Source organism: Nelusetta ayraudi, unplaced genomic scaffold, assembly GCF_046127955.1.
Source record: "Nelusetta ayraudi isolate G7.1 ecotype Tasmania unplaced genomic scaffold, CSIRO-AGI_Nayr_v1 ptg000060l, whole genome shotgun sequence".
In the NCBI taxonomy this organism is placed as follows: domain Eukaryota; kingdom Metazoa; phylum Chordata; class Actinopteri; order Tetraodontiformes; family Monacanthidae; genus Nelusetta; species Nelusetta ayraudi.
The window spans coordinates 6,536,916-6,558,131 of NW_027466110.1; the positions used below are offsets into that span (position 1 = coordinate 6,536,916).

At 42.9% G+C, this 21,216-nt stretch overlaps 3 protein-coding genes across 3 annotated transcripts in view; 2 read left to right on the forward strand and 1 right to left on the reverse strand.

The window, feature by feature from the left end:
- Positions 1–2,095: 2,095 nt before the first annotated feature.
- LOC142897523 (sulfotransferase 2B1-like) lies at positions 2,096–6,019 on the forward strand. The gene is made up of 6 exons (XM_076039923.1): positions 2,096–2,255; positions 4,251–4,462; positions 4,947–5,073; positions 5,377–5,471; positions 5,569–5,749; positions 5,889–6,019. Exons 1-6 carry the CDS (start codon positions 2,117–2,119, stop codon positions 5,996–5,998), a joined length of 864 nt encoding a protein of 287 aa, XP_075896038.1. The 5' UTR covers positions 2,096–2,116; the 3' UTR covers positions 5,999–6,019.
- Positions 6,020–7,988: 1,969 nt separating this feature from the next.
- Positions 7,989–11,766, forward strand: tpt1 (tumor protein, translationally-controlled 1). Its single transcript, XM_076039823.1, has 6 exons — positions 7,989–8,146; positions 9,107–9,180; positions 9,632–9,816; positions 10,062–10,167; positions 10,838–10,954; positions 11,395–11,766. Exons 1-6 carry the CDS (start codon positions 8,119–8,121, stop codon positions 11,395–11,397), a joined length of 513 nt encoding a protein of 170 aa, XP_075895938.1. The 5' UTR covers positions 7,989–8,118; the 3' UTR covers positions 11,398–11,766.
- Positions 11,767–13,048: 1,282 nt separating this feature from the next.
- The window catches only part of LOC142897463 (general transcription factor IIF subunit 2-like), a 30,676-nt gene continuing 22,508 nt past the window's right edge, over positions 13,049–21,216 (reverse strand). The window contains exons 3-6 of the mRNA XM_076039825.1: positions 17,133–17,214; positions 15,355–15,454; positions 14,755–14,898; positions 13,049–13,503 (exon numbers count right to left, since the gene is read on the reverse strand). Coding sequence (XP_075895940.1) covers positions 13,378–13,503; positions 14,755–14,898; positions 15,355–15,454; positions 17,133–17,214 — 452 coding nt within the window. The 3' untranslated portion in view covers positions 13,049–13,377. The remainder of the gene's footprint in view (positions 13,504–14,754; positions 14,899–15,354; positions 15,455–17,132; positions 17,215–21,216) is intronic.

Here is a 21,216-nt window from a genome sequence, read left to right on the forward strand (position 1 = left end):
CCAAATTCTAAAAGCAACACATTAGTTTAACTGAGTTTTAAATACTTTTTTAGAATAGAATAGAAACCTTAATTAATCCCACGTGGGGGAAAGTTGCATAACTACAGCAACAATATAGTTTTACTCATTAAAAATAAATCAAAAATTAAAACACAGTAAAAAAGGAAAAACCAAGATCATTACATCATATGGACAGTTGGATTATTTTGCTAGTTATGTAGATAACATTGACATATAAACACGTGTTTTATTGCACATTTATGAAATTCAAGATGAAATTTTACTGAGTGCACTTGTACAGACTGTTGGCTGCAGGGCAGGAATGACCTTCTTTTTCTTTATTTGATGCAATCGTGAACAATAGCCAAGTAAGATAACATGTCCACTATCCATTGGCCAATCATGCGGTTCACTGCAGCTCAGCGGTCCGTGTGAGGAGTGGTCAGGATATGTCTGTAAACTCTGCGTTTAAAGGCTTGAAGACTACGGTCTGTTATTGAATCAACCACATCCTCGGGTAAATTGTTCCACACCAGGACAACAGTGTGGAGAAAGGTTCTGGCGTTCCTGTGCATAGACAGGTGGTTTCGCCGTCTGACGTATGTTGGAGGGAGTTTATCCTGGAGGTCCCTGGGGCATTTGGGGGGGTGTGCATTTTGTACAGGACTGTAGCAGCAGCAACCTGTCTCCTGTGGCTGAGGCTGTCGATGGAGAGTGTTCTACTAGCAGTGTCCTGGTCAACTCCAATTATTTTGAGGGCCTTCCTCTTCTGAATGTTGTCAAGTAGGTGAAGATGTGACGGTGGAGCACACATCCAGCTAAGGGAGGCGTACTCCATGACACTGCGGACCTGTAGCTTGTAGACAGTTGCTCGGCTCTCAGCGGTGACTTTACTGGCTACTCTCCTCAGTGCTGCCGGCTTCTGGTCGGCCCGGATGGAGATTTTGGTCAGGTGTTTTGACCAAGACAGCTTGTAGTCAATCGTGACGCCCAAGATTTCAAGCTCATTTGTGGTGGTCAGTCTGTGCCCGTCGAATAGCAGGTCTATCTGGGATGGGATCCTCTTTCTTGAGAGTGTCATGAACTTGCACTTTGAAGGTTCAAAGGTGGTCTTCCATCGGTTTCCCCAGAGGGAGATTTGATGGAGATCCCGATTCAGGCTAGCCTCCACTTCAGCCCTATCTGCTGGAGATCTTATGCAAGCAGAGAGGGTTAAGTCATCAGCATACATATACAGCTTGTTCTCACACACTTCAACCAGGTCGTCAATGAAAATTGAGAATAGAAGGGGACCAAGGATTGAGCCCTGTGGTACTGAGGCATTGATGGAACGAGGCACAGAGGCCTGGCCTGACAGGACAACTTTGATGGATCTGTTCGTAGGTAGTTTTGGAGCCATGAGAGTAGCTTTCCAGACACTCCTCTCGAGTGGAGTTTAGCCAACAGACCGTGACCTGCGGGAGGCGCTCCTTGCACTGAGGGTGCAGCAGCCTGGACCTGAAGGAGCTGCTCAGACTCCGCGGTGTGGCGCTAGTGGGGTGGGAGGAGGTGTACGTCATGGATTCCAGCTTGGTGTCTGCGGCGCCACCTCCTGGGTCGAGTCCAGTGGACGGTCCAGGATGGAGCAGGCTCTCCACACCAGTTGGTCCAGTGTCTTCCTGTCCCTGTCAGTAGCTGCATTTCCATTACCACTAGAGTTGCGCAAAACCTAAATATCGCAATAAAAAATTTGTAATAGAAACGCATACACTTGGAAAAACTTCTCAAATATGGTTAAAAGGTTTTGACGCTCACGTGAGGTGGTTTTTCATGGTGTAAAGGACCACAAAGATTGAAACAAAATTTGTGTTGAAGTTTATTTAAAGCAACCACCATTGGTTGGTGGCTATTTTTCCACCAGCCAATGATTTTGGTGAAAAATAAATACTTGTATTCAACTCAGAATCATGAAAAACCCCTAGTTTGACCCCTCACAAGTTACTCAAGGCCAAACTAAACATTTTACAAGTCCTTGAAAACAAGAGTGGGTGGAGTCAGTTAAAGTTTAGAATGTGCTTGTAGACAACTGCACTTTTCTTTCTCCATTTCCAGAGACTGTCCTTGCTGCTGTGGAACCATGACAGAAGCAGAGCTGTATTCAGTGTACAAGGGCGTCTATTTATCCAAAGCTATTTATCCTCCAGAAGCCCTGAAGTACTACGAGGAGTTTTCCTTTCGCAAAGATGATGTCATTATTGTAACCTACCCCAGATCAGGTGAGTGGGTCAGCCAAGTGATGTTTCAAGTGTGCAACATCACAGTATGATTACATTTTTCTTTGTCTGCTGAAAAAAAAAATGTAGATGAATGATTTTTCATATCATAGGATTTTTACCTGAAGTAGTGTTATGGTCCTAAAACAATTTGAAGGCTTTGCAGTGCTGCAGTGATTTTTACCTGAAGTAGTGTTATGGTCCTAAAACAATTTGAAGGCTTTGCAGTGCTGCAGTGATTTTTACCTGAAGTAGTGTTATGGTCCTAAAACAATTTGAAGGCTTTGCAGTGCTGCAGTGATTTTTACCTGAAGTAGTGTTATGGTCCTAAAACAATTTGAAGGATTTGCAGTGCTCCTTAAGGAGAGTTTTTAATTAAAATGTCTTACAATGTATTTCCATTTAAAGACACTTTTGCCAATTTAGCAAAAAAAAATTTTTAATAATTTTTGTCCCAAAAAGCAAAAACGTTACAAAAATAGTTTGTCTTATATTTTATATGACAATGTTTTGACTCATGAGCCTAAACAAATAGCGCACCCATGGTTATTCATTCATGAAGGCCAAGCAAAGTTTAGAGCTCCAGCCGCCATGTTGTCCGTGATGATGTTCTGGATGTTCTGCCAAACAGGACATTGCTTAACAATTTCAACTTTATCAGTTAAATATACTGCTGGAAAAAAAGGGAACACCAAAAGAACACAATGTTATTCCAAGTCAATCGCACGTCAGCACGATTGGCATTTGCCAGAGAACATTAAGATTGGCAAATTCGCCATTGGCGCCCTGTGCTCTTCACAGATCACATATGCCCATGTTCACACTGAGCAGATGTGACTGATGTGACAGAATCTGGAGACACGGTGGCAAACGTTATGCTGCCTGCAACATCATCCAGCATGACTGCTGTGGCGGTGGGTCAGTAATGGTTTGGGGAGGCATTTCATTGGAAGGCCAAACAGCTCTCCTTTTGCTAGCCAGAGGTACCTTGACTGCAAATAGGTACCAGGATGAGATCCTCAGACCCATTGTGAGACCATATGCTGGTGCAGTGGGCCCTGGCTTCCTTCTGATGCATGATAATGCCAGGCCTCACGTGGCTGAAGTGTGTCGGCAGTCCCTGCATGATGAAGGTATTGATGCTATGGACTGATCTTCCCATTCCCCAGACCTGAATCCCATTGAGCACATCTGGGAGATAATGTCTGGTTCCATGCACCAACGTTGCCACGTTGCACCACAGACTGTCCAGGAGTTGACTGGTGCTTTAATCTGGGAGGGGATCCCTCAGGAGACAATTGGCCGTCTCATCAGGAGCATGCCCAGGTGTTTGTAGGGAGGCCATGCAGGCATGAGGAGGCCACACACACTACTGAGCCTCATTTTGAGTTGGATCAGCCTGGATTCTGAGTTTCCACTTTTATTTTGAGTATGATTCCAAATCCAGACCCCCATTAGATAATGATTTAATTTTAAATGTAACATTTTTGTCTTATCAGTTATTAGTTAAATATTATAAAAAATAAAGTGAGAATTTACATCATTTTTCCCTTGGAGCATTTCTGTGTTTGTCTAAATGCTCCAGAGATTCGAAATATCAATCCATCAACTTATTCAACTTTCGTTTGTGAAGCACTGATTTATACCCAGAGGCATCTCACAGCACTTTGAACAATCAAAAGAGAAAACCAACAGATTCTTCCAGAGTGAATATGAAGTGACAGAGAAAGAGTCACAGGGACAAGAAACCTCGAGCAGACCCAGATTCAGGACAACAGTCATCTGCTTTTAATGGTTGAAATGAAAAGGAAATGAACAGACAGTGGAAAGACAGAGACAGAGACAGAGTGGCAGACCGTCCAGGGAGAGTCGCAGTGGGATAAACCCCGAAGACAAAAATAAACATGAGGTAGCAATCAATCAATAGGCAACACGATTCTTAAGCAAAAGGCCACATACATAAAGGAGACAAACTATTTTGTCTACTTTTCTTTTTAGGTACCATTTGGGCAAAGGAGATCGTACCGCTGATCTTGAGCGGAGGAGATCCAGCCTCTGTTGGGACCGTCCCAAGTTGGCATCGCGTTCCCTGGTTGGAGGTGTGGACCACCAGGAAGCTCAAGCTTGAGCAGAGGCCATCCCCACGCATGTTTGCCAGCCACTTCCACTACAATATGATGCCACCTTCCTTCTTCAAGACAAAGCCAAAGGTGAACCCGCCAAAGACACTATTGCATGCTTTTTAATCACTGATAGGGAGTTATATAGGAACAGAGTTTATTCACTCGGGTAGACTCCAAGAGTTGGTGTGTAACGGGTAGAGCAATACAAACCATTACACAATCTGGCACGTCAAAGAAGATGCACATGTTTTAATCTCCTCCTACTGTGTTAGGGTGACCAAATTTTGATTTGCGAAAACCAGGACACTGGCACTCAAAGGTGCCTTATAATGTCAATATATTTAAAGTATACCTCCTGTGTATGGATAGAAAATTGTTACATACTATCTATACCAAAGAGACTACTTCAGATAGGCTTCTCAGACCATACTCAATATGTTTTATTGTGCCTAACAATATATCTCAATTTATCTTTGACAGGTTTTGTTTGTGCTGATGACGATGTCATTTGAAACGATCTGCCTCGTAAAGTTCTCACCGCTCTTGAATGGATGTTCTGTTATCACTGCAGGTCATCTACATCATGAGAAACCCCAAAGATGTCTTCACATCCTCTTATTATTTTTTCGGATCATTATTGCATCTGGTAAAACCAGGTCCTCTCAACGAGTTTCTCCACAAGTTCCTTGATGGAAAAGGTTACACACAAAGTAGATTTATCCATATCAAATGAAGGTTTTACCCAGTAATGACATTTTGCATAAGTGGCATTTAAAATCCAATATGTGTGCAAGAACATGTACGTAAAATGTACAGTGGTGGAAAATAATTTTGGACAGCTTTCCCCCCCAAAAAAGCCATTTGCTTTGGTTTTTGTCTGTCTGATATGACAACACTTTCTGATCACAAAATGAATCTGCAAATATTTTATAATTATATTTATGATAATTCTGATTGTGTTGCAAATGTTTTTTGTTTGTTTCATCATCTTTAACCCCCAGTCATGTTTGGATCCTGGTTCGATCATGTGAAGGGCTGGCTGAGTGCTGAGGATAAAGACCGCATACTGTACATATCCTACGAAGAGATGATAGCGGTCAGTTCAGCACCAGTCGGCTGCACTGACAAAGCCACAGGAAGGCGGAGACTTTCCGTTAGAACTACAAGTTTGTGACGTTATCATTGTGATGCAGGACCTGAAGAACTCTCTGTCCAGAATCGCCCAGTTCTTGGAGAAGCCTCTGGAGGCCGATGTGTTGAAGAAGATAGCGGAGCAATGTTTGTTCAGCAGCATGAAGAAGAACAAAATGTCCAACTACTCCGAGGCTCCACGTGAATTCGTGGACCAAAGCAAGTCTGAATTTCTCAGGAAAGGTAAATGTCATTGGATAATAGATAGAACATGTGTTGTCTTCATTTGTCTGTGAATTAATTGTGATCAGCAAAGCCACACTCACTCATTCCCACTCAGTGGCCATTTTCTCCATGATCTCTCTTGAATGTTGTTTTTCAGGAATTGCTGGGGACTGGAAAAAACTCCTAACAGAGGAAGAAGCAGAGCACTTTGATGCAGTTTACAAAGAAAAGATGAAAGATGTCAAATACAAATTTGTATGGGACTAGAATATGTACGTAAGTTGCAACTTTTTCCTATTCAAAGTAATGAATCCATTGTGTGTGCAGAACCATGCAATGTCCTATGCTAGTGCATTTGTAAGGGAGGTGCCAATTTGAACACACACCACATTGTAAACATCTGTCGTTTTGTTATGAACAAACAGCTCTTACCCTCGCGACTGATTTTAAGTTAATTTACCTTGATCTAATGCATATAATGGCAGGCAACATTCTGCCTGGTCTTTGTTAATAGGTCACGTTGAAAAAATATATATATTATTTATTATTTGATTTGTATAAATTGAACATAACTGACTGTGCTGCTGCTTGAAGCAACACAGACTGTTGCCCCTCCCCATTACCTTGATTGAAGTTGAATGACTAAAACCCTGGTGATATTATTTCCAGCGCATATTTAAATATTTTGGCAATTGAAATCTGCAGATGCTGGGGTAAAGTCATTTTCAATTGTCCTCGAATGACCACGTGAAGTATTTCCTTGCGAATCATGCATGCTTGATTCTGTCATCCGGCCTTTTAAAAGTGCATCTGACCTGAACCGAGCTGAAGATTCAGCTTTAAGTCTGATTTCTTCATTAGCAATCAAAAGAGCATGAAATGCAACGAGTTTTCCTTTTGTCAAGAATATATTTTGAACCTAGCTCAAATCAGGTGAGTGGGTTCATTGACTGCAACATCAGTGGAAGATAAAAACCTCTCCAACCTTTTTTTTTTATTGATATAGATTAGTCTGAATTTCTCAGGAAAGGTGAGTTTTAATTCAAAAGTGCTGAAGTTAAAACATTTCTGCCATTCTGTTTGGAAATGAGATTTAACACAATGAAGAATTGAGCTGACGTATGTTGAAATGATATTCCATTTGTGTTGTGTTTCAGGTTTCGCTGTTTGCTTACAAAAGCAGATGTATGAACAGCAACCATTCTGAGAAGGAAAAGCCTGGGGACAGAAAATATGGGGATGAAAAACAACCTTTTCACAGTGATTGAATGGAAAGGAGTGGCTAATGGAAAATGTTTTAATATTAACATAACAGGTAGCAAAATATGGGTGAATGAAATTTAAAAAATGGTTAGGCAGAAATATTGAATGAACGTTAAAACCTGGGCAATGAATCCGTAAAAAAAAGCACCAAGTGATTTACAACGAATGAATGAATGAACAATGAATCAGTGTTGTGTTTTCAACCATAACTGACACTATATCAACGTTGATTCAACCATCATCTAAATGGTAATCTACATGCACATACATTTGAGTTGATTTTTATATTGAATGAATGTTAGGAATCAATATTGAGCCATTTATCAATTTGATGCGTATGCTTCTACTTGAGAGATTTTGCCAAACGGAATTTCACTGTATTCAGTACAAATGACAATAAAGCTTCTTCTTCCTTAATCTTCTAACACCCACCATGTACCTTTTACATTAAAAATATAAAGCACATAAACACATGATATCATGTATTACTGACTGATGATGGGTTATTTGCTTGTTCAAAATTACCTTATCTTACCAATGTTTCCCAAAATGTGAAAACATTTCAAATCCAGTTGACTTGGCCTGTCCTATACAGTCTGTAAGATCACACAGAATATTCACAATACAAAGGAACAAAGTCCAGAGCTTTTGTAGGAATGATGGGGATAAATGAAACGTTCTGAATTGGTAAGGACAGACGTCAAATGACAAATGACAAAAATCACAAATGTTATAAATACAGTTGTTGACCCAATAGATGTTTGTTTTTGCTTTTTTCTGTGATAAACATGCTACTTTTTCTGGCTGTAATATTTATAGCTCCTACACAAGTTAAATGTGTCGTTACTTTTCGTGTGAAACATGACTGTACAAGTTAAACTATTTTAATGGCGACAAAAAAGGCAAACCGGATACGTTTGTGGGGCTGTAGTACCACCGTGAGCAACCGCGGCGGCAGCATTTTTACGTGTTGAGTCGCCGTGGCTCGGCCGAACCCATGATGACGTCAGCGAGACGTAAATGCGCAGTGTCGCGCACGACTCGCTCTTTTCCGTCTCTCGTGCTGAAACGGCTACAGGCCTCTCTTCCACTCTCTCTGGAACAGCCTCCGGTCAACTCTCAAAATGCGCATCTTCAAGTGTGTCATCAGCGGTGAGTCTTGCTGTGTTCGCACTCGTCGCTTTTCTTACGCCGGCGCCGCGGTGGCAGCTGTTATATTTTTTCAGCAGCGGGCCGAAAAGTTGATCGAATTGGGCTGTGCTAAGCTCAATGCTAGTCGACTCGTGATGCCACTGAGACGCCCGGCGTAGCGCGTTGCCGGAGTTGTGTCCCTACTGATTTCCGATTTAACTGGTTTCCTTGCCGAACCACAGCAGTTGTGTTGCGCCGCCGTCTTTAAAGTCGCGGCCCACATCTACTACAACGAATGTACTTCTGTTAATGAGCGCTACGTACGAGTGAAATTAAATTTAAAAAAAAAAAAAGAAAAAAAGAAAAGAAAATCTGCTGACGGAGGCGCAGCATCTATGCAGCTGTTCGACAAGGAAACCAGTTAAATCGGTAACCAGTAGAGACACAACACCGGAGGCTAGCCTAGCCACGGTTTAGCAATGCTCGGTTAACATGCTAATTAGCCGACGATGCTAAAGCCGGCCGGCCGGCTGCCGAAATTAGCCAGCATCTCGAGTTCATGAAGAAAGTATGATAGCTGCCATAAATCAGTTCCCTTGATCCTTTCCTGGCTTGTAATGAGACGGTGTGTGGCCGGGAGTGCTAACACGGAGCTGCTTTTGAGCGCATCCGAGTTGAGGTGCGTTTACATGACGCCAAGTTAGTGAGGTGAAGGCGCCACGGCCTATCGCTTCCATGCGGGCATTAGCCGCAGTTTTATTTGTAGACTGGACACTGAGGGGGTAGTGTTCTTTTCTCGGTTAAAAATAGAGGTTCTGCGTGTTTATAACCCACAAACCTTTATTTTAATGGGTGTAGCGTGATTGGAAAAGTCCCGTCATCTGTATTGGCGAGATAATTTGAAGGAATGTGGGAGGTTTTGTTTAGAGCCGAAGTTGTATATTGAATGCTGTGTCTTTGTGTCTTCCCCCACCACCACAGATGATGAAATGTTTGCCGACTCTTTTAAAATCGCCGAATCTGAGGATGGCATTTTTTACGAAGTCGAAGGAAAGGTGAGTCGCAAGATGGGCACAGATAACTTTTTGGCCTAACTCCACATCTTTTTCTGTTGTTGTTTTACAATACCCGACACATTTGCACTTCTCCCATGTTGGAACTTTTCTTTTGTACGGCGAACTTTTAAGTCCTGTACTCGGTCACGTTCAAGCTTTTTGCTTGTGGCGGCTGTTACTGCTCCATTCTCAAGTATCCATACTTTGGAATCCACAATCGTCAGTTTTGTTTTTGTTTTTTTGTTAGTATGTTGACACACACACAAACATTTTAAATTTCTTTTTTGTATAAAATGTTTTTATTGCATTAACTCCTTAACAACACAACACAGTGTATGCAGTGTAGACTTGAAACATACCTGTTGTTTCAGTTTTAGTGTCTGGGAAGTCGGCATGCTGTCGCAGCTGACAACAAACTAGCGTTGTAACATTGTGCCTGTGTTTTGTCTAGATGTGCACCAGATCAGAAGGTATTGATGGCGCTTTAATTGGAGCCAATGAGTCTGCTGAGGATGCATGTGAGGGCACAGACGAAGCTACTGTCTCAGGCGTCGACATTATCATCAACCACAGCTTGCAGCAAACGGCCTTTGACAAGAAGTCTTTCGTAGTATACATCAAAGAATACGTGAAGAAGTAAGTATCACTGTGGCATCTTTGTCACCCTTTGGCTTACAGAGGAGAGAGTTTGGTGCTGTGGATTTCATTGTTTGCCATTGTACTGGGTTTTTATATGCTACAAAAGTGAAGCCAATTTGGTACATGATGTGTGCTATCACCTGATTATTTTCAGGAACATAGTATTACCATTTAAAAGATTATTTTTCCTGTTATCGTGTAAATGCAGACAAGACAATTAACAGTTCTGTTTTTGTGAACAGTATCAAGACTCACCTGGAGAAGAATAACCCAGAAAGAGTAGAGGAGTTTGTGAAGAACTCCCCGGCAGCTGTCAAGAGAGTGATAGCAGACTTCAGCAACTTTGAGGTAACTACGCATACCAGTGCGTTCCCACTTTGATTGTAGGGGTTGATGTCTTTGGTGATTCACAGAACTTGAGGCAAGCAGCTGAGCTCCTACCATAGTTGTACCGCCCTTTCTCCTACACATTATTTTTTTGTACAACACTCGCATTCATTTAACATGTGGCACTGTTAGGTTTATGGAAACGAAAACTCTTGAGAGGTTACACAAAACTATAACAATAGACAAATGGTAAACAAGTACAAGTGTTGTTTTGCAGTGCTGGTCATTATATTGTATATGTGAAATTTTTGGTAAAATGCTTGCGGGCCATCCCAGAATGCACTGCCCAGCTAATTAAACAAGCCTTTGTGGCTCAAGATTGTGGTGCTCCATGGGCAGTTGCAGCAGATTGAGGTCCAGCCGTACTCGCGTAACAAACACCAGAGTTTGGCTGTTGCAGCACCGTGTGTAGCTCAGTGCGACTGTTGTTCACACTGACCTAAATGCACATCACTTGGGGCCGACCTAAACACTGCCTATAAGAAAACCCTAATGTAATTTCCTTCAAAAGACAGTGATACTTGAAGTCTGTGTTGGATATCTGCACATTGGAAATTTTGAGGAACCCAAGTTGTCAATCAACATGTCTCATTTTAGCCTGTCCCGACTCATGGTCTTTGTCCCTCTGCAGTTTTTCACAGGGCCAAGCATGAGCGTAGAAGGCACATTGGGCATGCTGAACTACCGTCCCGACGGAGTCACACCTTACATGCTTTTCTTCAAAGACGGTGTGATTGGTGAGAAATGTGTAAGTACATGGCAGAATCTAAAACTAAAGCACGTCATGAGGTATCTTGTGTGTTGCTGCATGACTGCTGATAGTTTTCCCACTGTAAACAAAGTGTTGCGTCAAACAAAATGGCAAATCCAAATTCTTTGGAGTAGTGGCCTTTTTCAGCGCTGTTACCTGGAACTTCTCCACAAAATATTAAGATGAAAGGACATTACAAGATTAATGAATGGATTGTAATTGGTCAATTATGCTCACTAAACTAACTTTACTGACTTCATATGTAGCGTCAGAAGTGGTATGTGCTAACCATTGTTAAATGATTGTTAGTGGGTTTTTATTTTAAACACTCATTTAAAATGGTTTTGAATGGTCAATCAGTCCAGTCACTTGTTGTTGATTTGATTGTGAGTGTAGATGAAGTTTTTTAACAGTTTTTTTTTCTTTTTTTCTTGCAGTAACTTCCTGGACCTACATCTGTCCATCTAATTGGCTACTACTCCTCCAAAGGCCCCACAAGCAGATTGACCACTACCATTCTGCAGTACAACAGCATAAACATTCTTGTACAGTTATTCATTGGCATGGAGGCCCACTGCAGTGACGGAGTCGGCTTTAATAGGATTGGTCACATCGTGGTTTTTAACGTTTTGCTTTTGCGGTGCTTGTTTTAAATTGCAAGATGCCTTGAAACTCAAAATTGTTTTCTCCTTCCTATTTACTGTTTTAGCAACGCTCCACAAATTACAAGTTGACTTTCTTCGAATTGAGATTCCATCTGCTCAGAAAGGTCTTGGTTTGATTTGGAAATAAAATCTTCCACCACCTCATACCTTTGTATTTATTTTTGAAATTATTAATGAATAAGGTTGTTGGTTAAGTTTGTATTTTGACAGGTTGCGGTGTGTCCAACACATAACCAGTTATTTTAGTACCTGTCTTTTTAAAATAATAAGCTTGATTTTGAGATGATGACTCAAATTGAATTGTATAAATTGTGGAAACAGGGTGATTATGTATGTAAACTGAGTTATAGTTGAAACTGAGAAGCATTGTTTGGATGAAATCTGTAATTTATTATTGTGCTGATCTCACAGCCTTCTAAACTGGCTGGAGCTTAAAAAATTTCAACTATAGTACTCGCATTTAGGGCCATGCTAGATAAGTGGTAGTCCAGTGAGCCTTATGGTGCTAATGGAAATATTAGTCACACTTACTGACTTTCTGAATAGTTAAAACAGCTGTTAACTCGGATATTAAGTTTGATCCTCAATTTGTTTTATTCTGTATCCAGACGCAGTCACACCTGCGATGCAAATGCCATTTGTCCACATTAGTGACTTTATTTTAATGTAGAGCACGAAAGTATAAATGAGTCGACATTTCACAGAGACTTGAATTTAAGGCGGCACCATTTTATTGGGCCCAAAACAGCGGCCTCTCCCTGACGAACCACCTCGTCCATCGCTGACATCTGTGCTCCATTGTTCTGGCCTGATGCATCCGCTGCCGGTCAGTTCCACTCACTTCATTGTGGTTTTATGCTTGTAGCAAAGACAAGTGCAATGTCGTTGTTTTTCCTTCACTAATGCGTTTTTATCTGCCCGTGTTGTCAAAAACAAACTTTGAGAACGACTTTACAGTTTAATGTAAGCTAGCTTGCTGCGCCAGCTTCGTTCCCGCTATCGAGGACGCTTCCACTCATACTTGTTACTGGTAGTTGACAACGTGCTTTAAAGAAAATATGGGGGTTCACTTTAATGGGAGTTTATTTCTAAAGGTAGTTGAAGGTACTATGTGAAACCTATGTAAGTTGTTACTGCAAAGTATCAAATCACCGAGTTCTGTCCATGCCACGTCTTATTAAGGTGAAAAGAACGATGGAACGTGATCGATTGATCGCCCTTGGCGTTTAAATATCCGTTTATAGTACAAAACATTCGGTGATCTCTCTCTCTCTCTCTCACACACACACACACACACACACACACACACACACACACACACACACACACACACACACACACACACACACACACACACACACACACACACCGCGTTTGGTTTGTACTTCAAAGGAAATTGTGGTAATGGGAACGCATAGCCAAAACACAAAAAACAATGTTTGAATTGATTTATTCTTTGTGCCTTCATCGAAATTGCCACATATCTACTCGATAACATCCAGAAAATTAAATAACCAACCTGACAACCAACCTTAAACCTGACATAACCATTATGTCAGAAAATAAACATGGTTAAGTTTAAACCAAAAACAGAGCAAACTCTTGGCCCTTGTGGCAAAAAGCTTTCTTTTTCTTTTCTTTTAAGCAACTTCCTGGAAACAAACCTAATGAAAGTTTCTCTTCCAGGTGAGGGCAGGCGTTATGGCCCTGCACTGTCATGTGACCATGCCACTGGCATCAAAGGGACTACGTGGTCTACATCTCCTCGTCTTCCTCAGTGGGCTGATAGTGTCTGTACTCGGGCTTCAGCTCCCAGGTGCTCTTGTGAGCCCCCTTGTTGTTGTAAGTCCCAATTTCCTTCAGGATTTCCTTCAGATATGTCTGTTTGCAGTTAAAAGACAGTAATGCTGCATGAGCATCTATTGGAATCGTCTTTTGTGATGCAAATTCTTACACAAACACACACACACACACACAAACTAAGCATAACGTCCCAGTCAAAATAGTTTTATAGGAAAACAAGATGTCCATTTACTCTGTGTGAGATGCAGAAACTGTTTACCAGCCTGTTTCCGGTCTGGAAGAAAAAAATTCTTATTCTTCAAATACGTGAGGATAAACAGTGTTATGTAATTGCACAAAAGTCTCAATATTATATCCCTTTTGTCTGTTTGTACGCAACAACAAAAAAAAACTTTTGTATTCTCACCTAGTGAGTACAAGCAGCAATCTTTCACATTACATCTTTGAAAACCCAACATGTGCCCAACAAGTCCTCCGATAAAAGATGTGATAATTACTTTTTTTACTACCACTCTGTTAATGCTCCCCACCCCCGCCCTATGAACACTGTACATTTCATCAATTTCATCATGTGACACACGGCAGCTGTACAGAACTGAAGAATAAGCATAAACGTGGTTTCCTGAGAATTGAGCTATGATTTCAGTAAAACCTCTTGTAAAATATATATACAGTATTAGTATATAAAAATGCAGTTTGGTTCTGTGTGCTCACATGTGCTTGGAAAGCCCATTTTAAGTCACACTCTCCACTCTCCCGCTACCACTGGGTGTCTCTGTTGAGCTTACCCACCATGTTCGTTGAATAAGGGCGAAGCGGTCACAGGACTTTTCATAATGGGCTTTTTTTTCCTGGTTACTTTAGTTCAGTTAATTTGAGTGTTGGCCAAGTGCTTTAGGGAGAGAAGTGATGGCGTGGAGTGTATTGCGGCGTTTGACTCCTACTCAGCCACTGGTTATGTAATCAGATGCAATCAGAGGGAGAGAAGGACCTCGAGGTCTCATCAGCACCTACACGTTGCTGTTCTCTGCGAGCTGGAACGAATCCACTGCGCTGCATCGATTCTCCCAGTGTGTGCGTGTGCGCGTGCGTGTGTGTGTGTGTGTGTGTTTGCAGCATGCTGGCCCAAATTTCAGCCACGAAAAAAGATAGTGTGAGGCAGGCACGGACGTCATGTCGTGGGCGATCTGTTCAAATTTAACAGGACAAGGTGGGATAGTGGGCAGGTGTATTGTTCCTCTGTCGTTCCAGCTATATTGTTAGACATAAACTTGTGCGTGTGTGTGTGCCTGTGTTTGCGTTTGTCCATGTGCGTGTGTGCACACTCACCACAGGTTGCTTGGTGATGTCCACCAGCTCTTTAAAGTTGTAATACTGGTGCTTCTCAAAGGCCGAGAAGAGCATGTCGAGCACCACCTGCCGCTCGGCCCTCACCATCTTCCCCTCCGACTTCTTCTTCTTGTCGTACACAACCTCAGGGTAACAGCAAAGGGACTCAACACAAACTGAACATTTTGTGAAGATTTTTTTTCAATCCCCCCCATTCCCACCAAGCGCCTTTTAATACCGTAGCCTTACTGCAACAATGTCATTGCCACCCACACTATGTGTCACTGGCTGCCCTTCAAAGTTTGAGCGTTATTGTTTTGTTTTTTTTTGTTAAAATTAATTCAACCTAATAAGAAAGAAAGATGTAAATACAAAATATATTTTATGACTAACTGACCCTTGGCCTGCCTTTAAATAATCTCTGTCCGTACGTCAAGTTGTCCCAGTTCAGATTTAGCTCTGGGTGCACTGGGAGAAGACCCCCCTACTGGCCCACCCAAAATACAATGTCTGCCTACACTGCTGTTTCAAAGGGATTATTTCAGAAGATAAACCCAGAAGACTGCACACATGCACGCACGCACAGTTCTTAGTTCTCACATTGAAATCGTGGTTGGCCACCGGTTTGTAGATAGTAGTAACGGCTCGTTCCAGCTGTTGTGACAAACGTGGGGACTTGGTCGACTCTTTAATCTGCATCCTGGCACGCACGCGCACACACACACACACACACACACACACACACACACACACACACACACACACACACACACACACACACACACACACACACACACACACACACACGGAAGAAGAGAAAGACACTGATCACATTCCGGCAGTGTTTTTTTTTTTTTTTTTTTTTTAATTCCACTCCAGCTTGATTACCGGCGACAGAGCTGCTGCCTCTGACACAGAGACAAACTGTCAGGTGAAACTATGTGATAGCTGCTGCTGCTGCATCACAACACAACACTGTTTGGGGCTTTTCTTTGATTTGACTCCATTAGGGAATTATGACCACACAACACTGAGAGTGTGCAGAGGAGGCCCAGAATGATGAATAATTATTAGTCCTCATGCAAAGCTAATTTATTTATAGATATTTTTTTTGTCTTGGCTTTTCATTCTTCATAAGTTAGTAAAACAGCAAGAAGATCATGATGGACGATCGTAAAAAGAGACGCGGAAGAAAAAAAAGCACCAATAGCTCACTAATCACTGCAAAGTGATTTACAAAGCCCTTTTATCCCAGCAGTCTGTCCTCCTTGTCATGCGCTCCATTTATCAATGCGTTGTCAGTTGCGCAGCCAAAACTCTTAATTCTTGCACACACACACACACACACACACACACACACACACACACACACACACACACACACACACACACACACACACACACACACACACACACACACACACACACACGATGTCCCACATATCTCTCAGCCCACCATGATGACAAGTGGGACATTTGTCAGCTGCCACCTTCCTAACGGGAGAGAATCCTCCGACTGCAGGCCGACTGCAAGTAGGACTGGACAAAGTTCAGGGTGCATGGCTGCCGTGGGGGCACGAGCTCCCGGCAGTGTGGGGGCTAAGGGCGCAGAGGGAAGGCGCTCCGCCTGCACTGACTGAGACCATTCCAGTGCGTCTCTCTCTCTCTCTCTCTCACTCTCTCTCACTTCTGCACAAAAACACAAAACGGCCTCGCACATACAGACAGACGCACAACGTAAAGCAAACTCTGGCGCTTTGTGTGCGTTTTGCCTTCGGGTGTATTGCGGCCGTGCATCTGCCACGCGGCGATGCAGTTGCTATAGCAATGCCGTCCGTCTGACTAGCCCCGAGCAACAGATTCCAATAGCGAGGAGACGCAGAGAAAAAAAAAGGCAGAGTGCATCGTCAGAGGGTTTTTGCTGCTCAACAGGTCCAGAGATTGTCTCCTGTTTGGAAGGTTTAGACTTTTTACAGCGCAGAGGAAGATTTAAAGGGCAGGGGGGCCGTGTTCTCCGTATTTCAATTAATTTTTTTTATCTATTTATTTAATTTTAATGTTTGGATTGAACTGCAAAACAGGGAGAGAAAAAAGAGAAAGAAGAGAAACAAAAAGGAAACATTTTGTCAACTGGGCAAGTGATGAAAATAATAAGGAAAAGGGGGGATTTTGGATTGACAATAAAAAATAAAATGATAGAATAATAAATTAAAAAAGATAATTAATTTGCAGTCAGTATTTCACTTTAAATTGACGTCAGTTCAAGACACACACACACACACACACACACGCGATGAAGCTTAGCTTCTGGCATTTTTTTTCCCTAATTTGTCTGCACTCGCTCCATTCTCTCTCCACCGCTGCGACTCTTCACTCACTTCTTCAGCTTCATGTAGTTGTCATTGACGACTGGTCTGCATTCAGCTCTGTGCACCACCGTCCCCTCCAGACTGAGCTCATCTACAACAAAGACAGTGACTCATTCAGACACAAATGAAAACAGAAGCACTCGCTTCTTCTGTCTTTTGGGCCAAACTTTGTCGCCGTGGAACAATTTCGGCAGCTCGCTGGGATCTGCTGATGGGAGGCAGGCAGACAGGTTAATTGGTCCCAATGTTAATGCGGCACATTTTTTTAATTCTTTTTGCTTGTAAAAATTGAGTAGTGCTCGTTGTCGACTTGGAATTTCAGCTTTTTATCTGTCAGCTGGCTAAAAACGACAAAGAAAATCTGTCAATCAAAATACAAACAAATGAGCAGCAGCTGTAAAACGGTGTTGTTAATTATTGATGCTACAAATGATTGAACAAGTGTCTAACACTTGGACACATTCGAATGCCTACCTGCCTGCCTAAAAGTGCATGTTTGATAACTGAGCAACTAACAGAAGGCCGCTGCTCATATTGTGGATTGAATGATAAAGCACAGCAAGTCTCTTTATGAGATGTGTTGCTTTGATGATGACAATGACAGTTCCAAACCATCTGGTCAAAGACCTGCATGGATGAATAGATTGACTGGTTGCTGTTGCGTAACCACATCAACCAGTTGCCCACTCGTTAGTGCTCGTGAGAGCTTGTTTTCGGATGACTGACCAGAGGAACGCTTTATACCCTTTGTGAAGAAAAATCCTCTTAAATTGTAAAATAAACGCTCAAAGTGGTGGCAAATGTTTTGAGCATAGATGTGAATAATGGATCATCCAACGAGTCTGAGGACTTTTAGTCAGTGACCCTTCAGGTCATCAACATCTTCTTCTCCTTTGGGCTCCAAAGGAGGAGCGCAACTATTTTCTATCTCTGCTGGTTGAAGTTAGATGAATGGAAAACCACTGTGCTGAACTGGGCCAGGATGAAAATAATAATTATAACCAACATCATCATCATCTAATAATCATGAACTGCGTAATAAGTCTTTAATTTGATTAAAAAAACAAACAAAAAAAAAAAAACAGGCGTATGCATCTGTACGTACATATTAGGATCACTAATCACAGCACACATCTGGTAATAAATGTCAAACTTATGTTTCGGACGTGCTAAAATTTGAACTTAGTTTGAGTTTTTCTTTGTGGTGGGATGACGGTGTTGCTTCATAAACCCCTGTCCAAAAAAAAATCCAACAAAATATTAATGTGAAACGCCTCCACTACTCTCCTCAGCTGAGCCAGCTGCACTTATTGTTGTTTACCTTTATGTTGAGGCAAAAAAAAAAATTGAACAGGCGCTCCAGGGAAATGCCGCGGTTGTCCAGTTGGCGAGCGTTGGCGTCACGCTGGCAACCGTCCTGCGTGTCGTTGTTGAGATCTGCCACTCCATCGTATCTCAAGCCACTTGAATTCACACCGCCGTCATCGACACAAGAGACAGAGAATGAGGTGGCGGAGGTCAACACGTTGCTACCGTTGCTACGCTAGCAGAGTCGGTATAGCGCAGGCTTGGGCAAGCTACGGCCCGGGGGCCATATGCGGTCCCTGAAGCTTTTTAAGCTTTAAGCTTTTCCCCCCCCCTTAGATCACAATACAAAAATAAAGGCCTCTAAAATGGCTGACAGAACGACTGTGACCTGAAACGCATTTCACAGCAAATCTCTACTGCAGGTTATTCAGCCATGATCTTTGAGTCTTTCAAAAAATATATAAAGGCCAGAAAATCACCAGAAAAGAGTTTCATATCCTCAGCGTGACGTCACAACGTCAAACATGCTGCAGTGTCTTAGCTCGTTCTGATTGGCCGATGCATCCTGATGCATTATGGGAGTTACAGCGGCATGGTGTGAAGTGCTACATGCGGTAGCCCCTTCTAATGCAGGAAAAACGTTCTCGCAGTATGGCGCCGGCAAAGCAACTACATTCAAATGAATGGGGGTCCGCCATGTTGGAGTCTGGGGGGCTGGTTTTGCCTTTGATTGACAGGCGACAACGTCCTGCTCTGCTAGCCCCGCCCAGTCGGAGGAGGAAAAGCTTGTGAAAGAGACGTCGTTCAGCTCCAGTCAATACAATTTAACAATACAATGAATGAAAATAGACAAATCACATTAGAAACGTGCACTCCACCTCTGAAACAGACCACTTGATTCAGCCCTGAGAGCTTCTATAAGGAACCCTGACAGAGAGGGTTTTCCACGGGATGTTTTTAACCCCCACATTGACCCGAAAAAAGCCGAGTGCACGCAGGTGCAAAGTGGCAAAGCATGCGTCGCCACAGCAACCGCGGCCTCGTCCGCCTGACACGGTCAACCCATCAAGAGTCGAACGCTAATCTTGAAGGCGGCCAGCGCGTTGCCGGTGCCTGTCATCCATCTCGCTGGTGTTGGCTGTGGATTGTCACTCTGCAAATGGAGGCAATTATGAGCAATTATTGGGCCGGCGAGTGGCGGAGCTCCTGCCAGGGGAGGGGCCAACACACCCACTCACAAAATACATGTGCGCACACGTACACGCTGACGCTGATGCAGCAGCAGCTGCAGCGGCAGCAAGTCACGACCGACAGCGGGGTCGATTCCCTTGGTGCTCAGTCCTCTTTCCCTCTTTCCAAGACGTGCCACACCGGTGCAGCACGTGGGCGACAAACATCTCCACTTCAACATGCAGTTAAAGCAACAACAAAAAAAATATTTTGATGTGAAGTGACCACAGCACCTTACAGTGCAGCAGCCCTGGAGCTACTGCTGCTGCTGCTGCTGCTACTGTGTAGGAGAAACACCTGAAATAACTGGTGGACTCCTGCAGTGGCTTCACATCAGAGTCGTCAGTGTTTTCAGTGGAGATAGATGTTCACTGTTACGCCCTCATCAGAGCTCATCAGATCTCATGAATTCCCTCAATCCTCCAGGTGATCTGACCTCATCGTCACCATTAAGGTTCATGGCAACTTTCTGCTGTATCTCCACCAGCATTGTAAATCTTGTTGAACACAACAAGACTTTTCACAATTAAATGTGATTGAATTACTTGGCATAGAAAATATTTTATTATTAAAAAAAATTCTTATAATTGGACAGAACTTGATGATAGAATTGATCTTTCATCACCTGCGTAGAATCCTCACCCATTCACCTCCAGCCGAAAGTTGACAAGCTTTGTAAAGTATTGGTTGGCAGTTTACCCCCTACATTTGTACACACAACATGGAGAAACATGGTTTCAAACAAAAAAACATTTTTATTTTTTTTACTTAAGTACATTTTAGAGTCAGTACTTTCTTACTTTAACTTCAATACAGGAGTTGAATCAGTACATTTACTTTTTTACAACCTCTGTTGGTTGGTTGGTAAATGGAACGGCCATCAATTGTGTAGCCTGTAGCGCTAAATAAATCACACTAAGCGAGAACTATATTCACAGTAGTGGAGACACATCACATACATGCAGTGCGGACGATAAAAGGTAGTGCGTCAGGCCTGCAGGCGAGGGCCGAGCGGTGGAGGAGCGGCTGAGGAACAGACAGATGCGAGGGTGAGAAGGTCTCCCGTCCTCCTCCCCCACGCTCTTCTCTTACTCTCCATCTGCTCCGAGGCCCTTCTTCCTCAAAGCTCTGACCTCCCTAATGTTAAACACAACAAACAGCTCTGCGGCCGCCCACCAGGCCTCCGTACACCAACACCGTCTCCCGGTAAAGTGCCTCCCTTTGCCTTTATGTTTTTGCCACGCAGCAGCCCGGAGAAACACAACATGCGCTGGAGTTATAGCCGGTAAACACACCCGGCGCTGCTCCTCGGTCCTGTGAACCCGACTCACCCCCTAGCACTGCTGCGCTCGTCCACACACTTGGGTGTCCACGAGAAAGGCTAATGCTAAAGGTGCACTCCCTTTCATTAATTCTGTTGTGGGTGACACAGAACAGTGCCTCTAGTGGTGGCTCAGAGCTCATTTCAGTGCAGATAGTTTTCGGTTTGGTTTCTCTGGTTTTGGTTCCAAATGGAAAATCACGCAGAGACACGGTGCCGACTGCATATGCAGAA

Bases quoted from the DNA above. Each gene is read 5' to 3' on its own strand.
- tpt1 (XM_076039823.1), top strand. From the start codon at position 8,119: ATGCGCATCTTCAAGTGTGTCATCAGCG. The intron at 9,181-9,631 runs GTGAGTCGCAAG...TGTTTTGTCTAG, and splicing joins TTTACGAAGTCGAAGGAAAG to ATGTGCACCAGATCAGAAGG. The intron at 9,817-10,061 runs GTAAGTATCACT...TTTTGTGAACAG, and splicing joins ATCAAAGAATACGTGAAGAA to TATCAAGACTCACCTGGAGA.
- LOC142897523 (XM_076039923.1), top strand. From the start codon at position 2,117: ATGACAGAAGCAGAGCTGTATTCAGTGTACAAGGGCGTCTATTTATCC. The intron at 5,074-5,376 runs GTTACACACAAA...TTTAACCCCCAG, and splicing joins CAAGTTCCTTGATGGAAAAG to TCATGTTTGGATCCTGGTTC. The intron at 5,750-5,888 runs GTAAATGTCATT...GTTGTTTTTCAG, and splicing joins GTCTGAATTTCTCAGGAAAG to GAATTGCTGGGGACTGGAAA.